The sequence below is a fragment of the Vespa velutina genome, chromosome 13 (assembly GCF_912470025.1).
Source record: "Vespa velutina chromosome 13, iVesVel2.1, whole genome shotgun sequence".
Classification (NCBI taxonomy): domain Eukaryota; kingdom Metazoa; phylum Arthropoda; class Insecta; order Hymenoptera; family Vespidae; genus Vespa; species Vespa velutina.
Genome location: NC_062200.1, coordinates 240,001 through 250,000, shown reverse-complemented (window position 1 = coordinate 250,000; position 10,000 = coordinate 240,001). Strand labels below are relative to the sequence as shown.

The 10,000-nt window shown below is 44.9% G+C and overlaps 1 protein-coding gene across 1 annotated transcript in view; it reads left to right on the top strand.

Moving 5' to 3' along the window:
* LOC124953806 (AF4/FMR2 family member lilli-like) overlaps nucleotides 1–10,000 on the top strand; it is a 52,092-nt gene that overhangs the window by 18,487 nt on the left and 23,605 nt on the right. The window contains exon 2 of the mRNA XM_047505742.1: nucleotides 1,720–2,129. Within this exon, the coding sequence (XP_047361698.1) occupies nucleotides 1,720–2,129 (410 nt within the window). The remainder of the gene's footprint in view (nucleotides 1–1,719; nucleotides 2,130–10,000) is intronic.

The following is a 10,000-nucleotide window of genomic DNA, read 5'->3' as shown; positions in this document are numbered from 1 at the left end:
CGAGGGAGAGAGAAAGAGATAAAGAGGACGTTTAACGAGCGGTGGGTGACGAGCGGTTCAAACCGTTGAACTGGCGATGATGAACGTTGATAAGGTTTTATAGTCGTGTCTCATCCTGTCCCACCAATCGCGATCACAGACTCCTCGTCCTCGTACACACATCCTCGGCGACTCACCTCGAATATCTCCCCAACTCTTTGTTCAACTTGAAAAATATCTTTCCTTCTTTCCTCGATAAAAGAGATTTTCTCTAGTCTCGTTCGTTGTACCTCCTCCTCCTCCTCCTCCGCAGCTCGTTTCGTTGTTTTCACCGATGACACGATGACTCATGCTCGAGGACAAGGAGGAACTCATTCAAGCAATTTTTCTCACGTATCACGTACGAAATCGACTAGGAGGAATAAAATCGAGCTAGAGCACCATCTTTCCTACTCGAGCTCGCGCCGAGGCCTCCGATACGATGCTCGTATATCGCTTCCTGAATTTTATGCTGCCTGCAGAAGCGCAGAGTTAATGAGCTACCTTATTTATGACAGCTACCAGGTCGAAAGGTTTCTCGAGGGAGACCGACCAAGCAACTTCACTTTTTCTACCATTTTTATTTCCTTCTTTCGCGCTCGCCTCTCTCAACTCAGATTTCATATCGCCCTTGATTAGTTTTGATTTATGACGGGGAGACAGTAGGAAGTAGACTCGCACATTGTCGTTGTTCATCGAAAAATACGTTTCGCGAGTTGAAAGATTATCTGAAAGTGGACATATATCGGGATGATTTGCTCGCGATCCACGCGTTAACATCTCTTAAAGAGAAAGAAAAGAAAAATAATTGTTAAACGTCCAAAACGTCTAGTTCATCGAGGTTTCGAGAAAATATTGTAAAATTTACTCGAATCGTGCATTGAAGTGCGCGTTGTTGGCTTTGGCGAGGAGCGCTTTGGCGAAATAGACGATAAAGTCAGATATTATGCTATTGCTTATCGTCGATATTATTTTGGTCTTTGCGTTGTTGTCGGCCTTTTATACGTATTTACTCAGTCTGCCTTTAAACGTCTTAACGATTATAACCTAAAGATATTTCTCTTTGTGTAGATATCGCTAAATTCGATTAGATTCTTAATCTAAACATTAATTTAAACTTCCTATCATTATTTTGACCAGCGTATTTTTTCTATTATTTTGATTATTAAAACACTGATATAATTTCGTTCGATCGTTTAGCGAAAGAATCGGACCGACGATCTAAATAAGATAGAAACAAATTTTATTCGGATAAAATTTGCTCATAAGATCCAGGAAATTACGTGCAAATCGACGTTGCAAAATAGATTCGCCTTTCTTCGTATCAGCTATCGTTGTCGAGCGACAAAAAGCGATTGGCTAGCCGATAAATGCAACTCGCGATAGCCACCAAGGTGCATACACATACGTTCCTCGAATTACGAATCAACTCTTTTTCTTTTTTCTTTCTTTCTTTTTTTTTTCTTCTTTTTTTTTTTTCTTCTTGTTTTTTTTACAAACGATCGCATATTTTTCTCGAGCTGTCGATCGGCTTGAACGAAAAACGACAGGAAACTAACTCATATCTTGGCGAAACGTTGCAAAAGAGACAGAATAGAGGAAAAAAAGCCATTGGAAAAGCTGTTTCTGATAGGTCGAATCGAAGAGAAAGATGACGGAAAGGATTAATAAAACGTGTACTCTATCCTTGTCGAATTTTAGTGGGTACGAGCAGTTACGTAGTGTCAGCGGTACTCGTTCTAATAGTTGGTGCGCTGCTGGCCATCTTGGCGACGGTATCGCATCATCTCCATCACCGTCGACTCGAGCCTTTGCACGAGTCGAATTCTGCCTCCATTCTGCATGACCATCGCCATCTTCATCATCACCATCAACGACATCATCAACAACAACAACAACAACAACAACAACAACAACAACAACAACAACAACGACAACAACGACAACAACAACAACAACAACGACAACGACAACGACAACAACAACAACAACAACAGCAACATCAACTGCAACATCGCCGTCGTCATCAAGAGGATCGAGAAGAATCCCCGCCGGCGTTGCATCAGCAACATTCCTTCCTACAGGATCATCACCGTCATCCTGGAACGCAAGTGAGTTCATATTCTTTTCAATTCCTCTATACTGCTTTCCTTGCGGCTTGACGCATCATCGGATAGATTAGTCTTCTTTCTTTTTTTTTCTATCGATTAAAGTCTAGATTCATCGATGATGGCTGTTTATTTTTCAGTTCGTTACGTATATACATTTTATATGGACGATTAATCTTTAATAACAATGACAATTGTTAATTTATCATATTCTCAAATAAATAATAATACGTGTCGTTGGGAAACTTAATACCGAAGGTACACGACGTCGTTGACCTTCGACAAGATTATTATACGATTCGTAGAACTCCGAAGGCTGTCTGGAAAAAATTCTTGCTGATATCTAATCTCTCTCTTTCTCTTTAATACTCTCGTACATACACTGAGATGACGGTGTACAGCTGCAGATATCTCGAAGCACATTTTTTTCTGCTCCAACAGAGCCTGGAAAATGAGGTCACGATCGGCACGCTCCCATCGTCCCGTTTTCTTTTTTTTTTTGTTCCTCGGCCTATCTATCTATCTGTCTGTCCGTCCGTCTACCATGCCTTTCACCAGACGTTGTCTCGCTTTCCTCTTTTCTCTGTCGTCACAGATCTCGAAATATGCAAGTGGAACACGATTACGGCTCACAAGTGCCTGTTAGCCCCTCGAAAAATGGTCACGTGCAACGTTAACACGCGTCACCGAATTCGAATGATCAAAGTCGTTTCGCGATTTTTCCTTGCCCGTTTTCGCAACGTAAAGCCGCGTGGTACGAGTTCTGCGACGTTTGAGCTTTTTATCATTCCAAAGATTTTTAAAAGTTAATTGCCGGAATCAATGATAATCTTTCATAAATCCAATTTGTCGAAATCCAATTTGGCAATTTTCATAATTACAGGCACATTTCCATTTGGATTTGGCATTTAATCGTCATCGGTAAATAGGCGATTCGGGAAGACCATCTCTTACTTGGAGACTCGTAGGAAAATCTAAACGTTGATCTAAACGCGGTCTCCCTTATTCGTCAGCTTCGAAAACTTGCAAGTTAGTAGGGTTGGTACGCCAAAGTCAAGAGGTTTCCTCATTCGGTAGTCCTAACACTAGCATCCACACTCTACCCTTTACCTCCTCTTCTTCTCCTATTCCTCTTCACCTCGTCAGTGGTACGCGGACTATTGTTATTGTAGATTGCTTCGCAAATTAGATTACGGAACCAACCTCCGAACTTGTTTCACCCTGGCAAATAGTCGGTGGAGAAACGGTTTAACCTCCACGACGTCTAAAGCACCCGAGAGCTTCGAGAGCTTGGAGAGACGAAAGAAAAAAAGGGATATAACAACTTGGAACAAGACTATTACTCCGTTTCGAAATTTTCTGCAACGCAATTTATATTTCGTGCAACGCAAGAAAGAGCTTATCAATCTACGAGTAAGATAATGGTAAACTTCCTTCTTTTTACTTGCATATTTCCGCCTAATATATTTACTTCTACCGACGTCAAAAAGTTTCGTCCGTTTGTCGTTTGGACGCAACCCATCGCGTATCTTCGAAGTTCTCTCCGTCCGGTAATAAAACCTCATCGATCGTCTTTATTTCTTTCTTATCTAAGCGCAAACGTCACTGGAACATCGACATTTTTGGCTAGGTGGAGGGAGGAGGGGACGGGCGGACGAACGGCGAAAAAGGTTGTATTCGGTAAATGACAGCGATCATAGTACTCCCTCGATCGCGAATCGAACGAAGGAAGGATTCGATCGCGTCTAGGACGTAGGAAAGAAAACTAACGGGAGTAATGGAAGAATGATTGGCTTCTAAAATTCGCCATAATTCACGATTTATTCAAAAGGATTCCTCTCCTTCTGCCGTGTGCACGTTTATTAATTCAGTACGAACCGGACGAGGTCGGTCGGACTATAAATGGGCAAAGCTTGATAGTCAGCGTCGATGCCATGTAAAAAGTTAATATCGTGAACCGTAAAATACGCTACGAATTAGAAATGATTTCCCATCGTGCAGCGAGCGGGCGGGCCCCCAGCGAGCACGGTCGCTTAATAAAAGGTGAAAATCGCACGGGAACGGATAACTAACGAGCTCGGCCAGATACGGGATCGTCGTTGTTTTATCCTATCTCGAATTCATGATTTTCTTCATTCTCAGATTTTTCTCTTTTACTTGGCTCCGATTGAAACTTTAGCTCGGATATGCGTACGTGTACGCACGTAAGAGACACGTACAGGTGAATCCTAAGATGGCCGCTGAATAAAGATAGATAGAGCGAGAGATAGTCGAACGGATAGACAGAGATAGATAGGTAGGGAGGTCGAAGCAAATATTATATCTACCATGGTCGCGCAGTACGTTGAAAGTCCGTTTGGTTGCATTAGCTAGACGCTCGGTGATCTTCTATCCTGGCGCACTTCGTTCCTTTTTGCCCGTTCCAGAATGAGGATTTTTCTTCGATACAACAACGCCTTTGCTACGATATTACGGGCTCTCTTTTCTTGACTCTTTACTTCCATTGAATCTTCATCGATCCTTTATCATTTCTCGACGATCTTGACCAAAAGCGAAGTTGATTTAGGGATAATATCGTGTTCGTATCTCCCTTCCAAGAGCGTCGCACTTGCTTTCTCTCGATCTTATCTCGAACAAGGCAAAATTGTTCGCCATCGAAAGGGGGGTGTGGTGGCGTCCTGCGGGGCTTCGTACGGATCATATAGGATAAAAGCAACTATCCGATTTGAAATTTATTACGTTTGGATTCTGTCCAAAACTACAATCATAATGGATATGCGCGCGTAACGTCCAAGTTGCCAAATTCACGAAAACTCTGATCGGACAAGGAAATGGGAGTAAGAAAGGAGAGGAGGAAGTAGTAGTAACAAGAAGATCCGTGGTAAACGATAAGAGAGAAGAAGAAAAAAAAATGGCAAGTTTCTATTCTTCTTTTCTCTCGGACGTCTCGTGTTTTCCTAACTAGGTGATTCACGCGAGTTTTGTATGTTGCGCCACGTATAGTCTACGTACGGCATTGTATCGTCTAGACGGTGTATATTTCCGGAAAAAGCTATAAAGGCGAACGTTCGTAGCATAAAAGGCGGACTCGCGCTATCGAGACATTTACGTTACGTAGACGGGTATATCCCTATGACGTCATCGTCTCTCTTTTTCCTTCGAACGCGCACGCGCGCACGCACGCCGCACGCACGCACTCACTCACTCACTCACTCACTCACGAACACTCTCTCGTAACGATGGATCGTGTAGAGACGCGATACGTAGGAAGTGTTTCAAAGCTCGTTAGTCGGACAACGAGCACTTTCCATGACGTAAAAGAAGGATTGCGAGAGGCTTCAGTCTGAGAGTGGTTTAGACGTTCTAATTCGTCAAAACATCGTAATCGAACGACGGAACTCGTAAAAGAGTATTTTCCATGTCGAACTAGACATTTTTTGGGCCGTGCTCCTGACACGTGGCCCCTCGCCTGAGACAGACGTTTTCCGAATGACGTCATCTTAGTAACGCCTACAAACGAAAAGAATCTCGAAGGTGGTTTTCTCGGCCCTGGCATCTTAGAAGTTGCGGGGTGGATGGGAAAGAGGGTATTGAAACGTCGATCCAGCAGGAACCACCGAACCCTTGAAAGCTCTTTGCTCGTTAATCCGGTCGGTGGCTCGTGAAAAGAGCCACGTTCGCGTATATCTCGAAAGAGCTTCGTTCAAAGTCGAAAGCTGGTCGATAAGACGAAGACGGATTTCCTCCAGGAGGGAAAGAGAGAACATAATTCTCGTCTCGGTTAAAAAGTTTTCTACGAACGAATGAAATTTTGGGAAAAAGAAGAAAGAATAAAAAAAAGATTAAGGTTTCACCGTTAAAAGAATCCCTTAGAGAATCGGAATCCTTTTGGCGATTTTTAGCGTGCGTCTAAGATTATTTTTCTTAAGGATATCAAGGTGCTCTCGGGAGGCCACGTGTCCTCCCTCCTTCTCGTTCTCGATTTAGATAAAACTGCCCCTGAGGCGTTACCTTCCTCTTCGACCTTACAAACTCGCCCTCTCTCTCTCTCTCCCTCTCTCTCTCTCTCTCTCTCTCTCTCTCTCTCTCTCTCTCTTCTTCACGGCGACGTCCTTCTCCACGTGCCGTTCGAATTCAACCCCCGTCAGCCCCCTCGAGGCCTTCAGACTTGCGAACAGAGGGTGTCTACGTTAAGGGTTACCACTACTACGTCTCTTCCTAAGGGTCTCCCTTTCTTTTCTTTCTTTTTTTCTTTTATTTTTTTTTTTCTTTTTCGGAGCTCGCTGTCTGGGTCGTACTTAAAGCGGAAACGTTAGGACGACATCCATATCGGTTCTCCCTTATTCCTTCGATTTATTTCTTCCCGGCGAATTTTATCGTTACGAATTTTATCCAGCGCATATTTATGCGAAAACTTTAGCTCTAACGATCCCCATACGGAGACATAATTTTTATACGTCTAATACCGTTCGAATCCTACGTCTTAACTCTTTGAACATTTAATCACATTAAACGTATTATTTCTTTTCACGTCAGTCGGAGAAAGAAGGGAAGCGGGGCTAGGGTAGCTCTTCAGAAATATATGATAACGGGCTAGGGAACGGGGCGTGTCGAACGGGGCAGCGGCGCATCCCCTATCTCGCGGGCTAATATAGGGTAGGACTACGTTGTACGATATATCGACTGGCAGTATGACAACCAGATTTCCCTCTCGATTTTCTCTCGGTCGAAGTTGACCCAACGCAAGAGAAATACTCCACACCCTTTCGCAGACCACCAACACGGTCCTCTATACGGTCCTCTCACGAGCACGCTTTACCCATCATTCGCACGTTTCTCCTCTCTTCTTTTTTTCTTTCCTATTCTTTCTCGCAACGATAATGAAAATATCTTTTTTTCTTTTTCTTTTTTTCCCTCTCATTGTCAAGTCTCTCCGAAACACTCGCGTTCAACGTATTCCCTTATCGCTCGACGCGTTTTCACGCGGATTCGGAAGCGATAAAACGAGTATACGATAGCGACCGTTCTCTCTTATCTACTTTGACGCAAAACGACGGATCGCGAGAGGAAAAGAGAGAGAGAGAGAGAGAGAGAGAGAGAGAGAGAGAGAGAGAGAGAGAGAAAAAGATGACGACGACAACTCGCGATCTGTACTAAAGAGACGATTTTGTACAGACGTCTCTGATACCGATTAAACAGGAATTTACGTGGGTGAGAGAGTCATTTATATACATAAATGATATATACATAAAAATATGTATACATTTATATACATAAAACAAATGGATTAAAATATTTTTTCATTTTCTATTTCCAATTTTTTTAATACATTTTTCTGTACGATTAGCCGTAAAAGAAATTAGGTTGGGTAAGTAGAGCGAGGAGTACGCGAACCAACATCGAAAGACCCATCGTCTAAATATTTGAGGCCTCATGAAAAATTCCTATAGACCCCCGACCTTCTCACGGAACTCGCTTCGAGTTTCTAACATGCGTTCGTTCGTTCGTTCGTTCGTTCGTTCGTTCGTTCGTTCGTTCGTTCGTTCGTTCGTTCGTTCGTTCGTTCGTTCGTTCGTTCGTTCGTTCGTTCGTTCGTTCGTTCGTTCGTTCGTTCGTTCGCTCGTTCGCTCGCTCGCTCGCTCGCTCGCTTCACCGGAACTCGGCCAGACCTGAAAAGTAGAGGGAGGGAGGGAGGGAGGGAGAGAGAAAGAGTGCATGAGAGAGAATTTCGTTTCGGACGTAAAAATTTACGTCCACCTACGATGCATAATTTCCTCGACGTTGGCTCGCGGACAGAAAAGTTTCCTCGAGGGGCAAACAGAACGTATTCCATGCACGTTCGCAAGGGCTAGCTTCGAGAAAGGTCCACCGTCCTATTTTTTCTTTTATCTCACCGATCCTTCCTACGTGACAATTTAATGTTCTGCCTTTTTCCATTATTTATTTCAGTCTCATCTACAAAGATCTCGTCTACAACATCGATTTCATTTGTAGCTAATGACTTACTAATTGTTCCCTAAATTTGAGCGTTTGTCGAAACGCAAGAAATTTTCAAATGATATATATTTAACGATTGAGAAAGAACACCATCGTTCGCAGGTAGCTTTGTTTTGGACTTGTATAAAATGCAATAGAACGGTGTAGACCGTAGAGAGAAGAGACATTGTCGAAGGCAGCCATGCGCTGTGCGTTCTCTTTAGCAGTGGCGCGAGAGAAATTAACTCGAATTTTCACGCTGCCAAAATACTCGTAGCGATACGAAAGAGAAAGACGGAGGGAGAGAAAGAGAGAGAACACGTTGCCACTCTGCCAGCCTGTCTGCTGCTGGATCGTTGCTTTTACTCTGGCGAAAGAGAGAGAGAGACAGAGACAGAGAGTAAGGGGAAGAGAACGAAGGGGGATGAGAAAGGGGTGGGGATCGAAGCAGAACCGCAGACGCGGTCTGCGGTCCTTCCGCCTGCCGCTCCGCTACTTTTCGGACTTTCCTGCACGTGTCCGCTTCTCTCTCTCTCTCTCTCTCTCTCTCTCTCTCTCTCTCTCTCTCTCTCTCTCTCTCTCTCTTTCTCTCTCGATGTGTTTATCGATCGCCTCCCCCCGTTGTCGGAGCATCCGGACGATGAATTAAGCCTTCGACCACGAAAGTGGAATTCTAATCGCCTCCTCCAGCTCTTTCTCTCTGTTCTGTCTGTCCTTTCGACGCAAGCTCGCTCCCCCCCCCCCCAGCTCCTCATCCTTTCTATTCCTCTCTTTATCTTTGTGTTTCGTTGTTAGATGAATGGGACTGAAACAGTCGAAATCGCCTCCTCCGGGCGGCAAATAAAACCGGTATATTCTTTTCTTTCGTGTCTTACGAGACAGTCTTCTGTCGTTTTGAGACAATTAGTAGATGGGAGACGCGAGTGTGGGTGTTGTCGAAACGAGAACGATAAAAACACGAGAGCCTAACGGGGATCGTGACGAATATTTTCTAAAAGAACGATTCGTAGAATTTAACCTTCGCGACCTTTTTACGTGGCCAAGAGACAGACGCGTCGACGATCGTGGCAGCGGCAGTTTATGGCGCCTGGAGGCAGTGAAAGCCGATCGTCTAGACGCGAACATCGCGGACGTCGATGTTACGACAATTCGAAACCGCAAAGTCTTTCGGAGGAATCGTGTCATACCGATTCTCTCAACGGGCCATCCTCTCCATTCGCATTTCTCCTCGTCGTTCGACTTTTCACGAAATCTTCTTTTCTTAGCCGATTATACGATTATCGCAGATCGATGGAAGTATCGTAAAACGAGTTGTTGCGTCGCTACCTTGAAATCGTCCTCGTCCTTCGTCCAAGGCGAAGGAAACGAGTTAGAGGTCGGGCCGAGATTTTTCTCGATCGGCGTATTTATCGGCTTTATCGCGGCGTAGCCTCGATCGAAGGAACCTCGACCCAGTCCCCGTCGAGGACACGGAGGAAACTACGAGACGACGTCCTGTAGCGAGAAACGACTCCGTTAATCTCGACCTCGTCGAACCATTCCTGGCCACCGTCGACGGACGTCGCGATATGATGGCCGGCCAGCCAACCAGCCAGCCAGCCAGCTAGCCAGTCAGCCAGCCAGCCAGCCAGCCAGCCAGCCAGCCAGCCAGCCAGCCAGCCAGCCAGTCAGCCAGCCAACCAGCCAGCCAGCCAGCCAGACGAGGAACGAGCGAGTTCCTCCGCGCGAGATAAACAGGACTGCATACGAAGAATTTGCATACGGGCTGGCTCCTCGTCGACGTAGGACGACCTGTCGTTCTCGTCCAGTCAAGAACGAGTCTCTCTCCCCTTACCCCTCCGCCCTCGCGCTTCACCTCCTGCCAAAGTATTCTTAAAATAGTTTTCGATCGCGTCCGC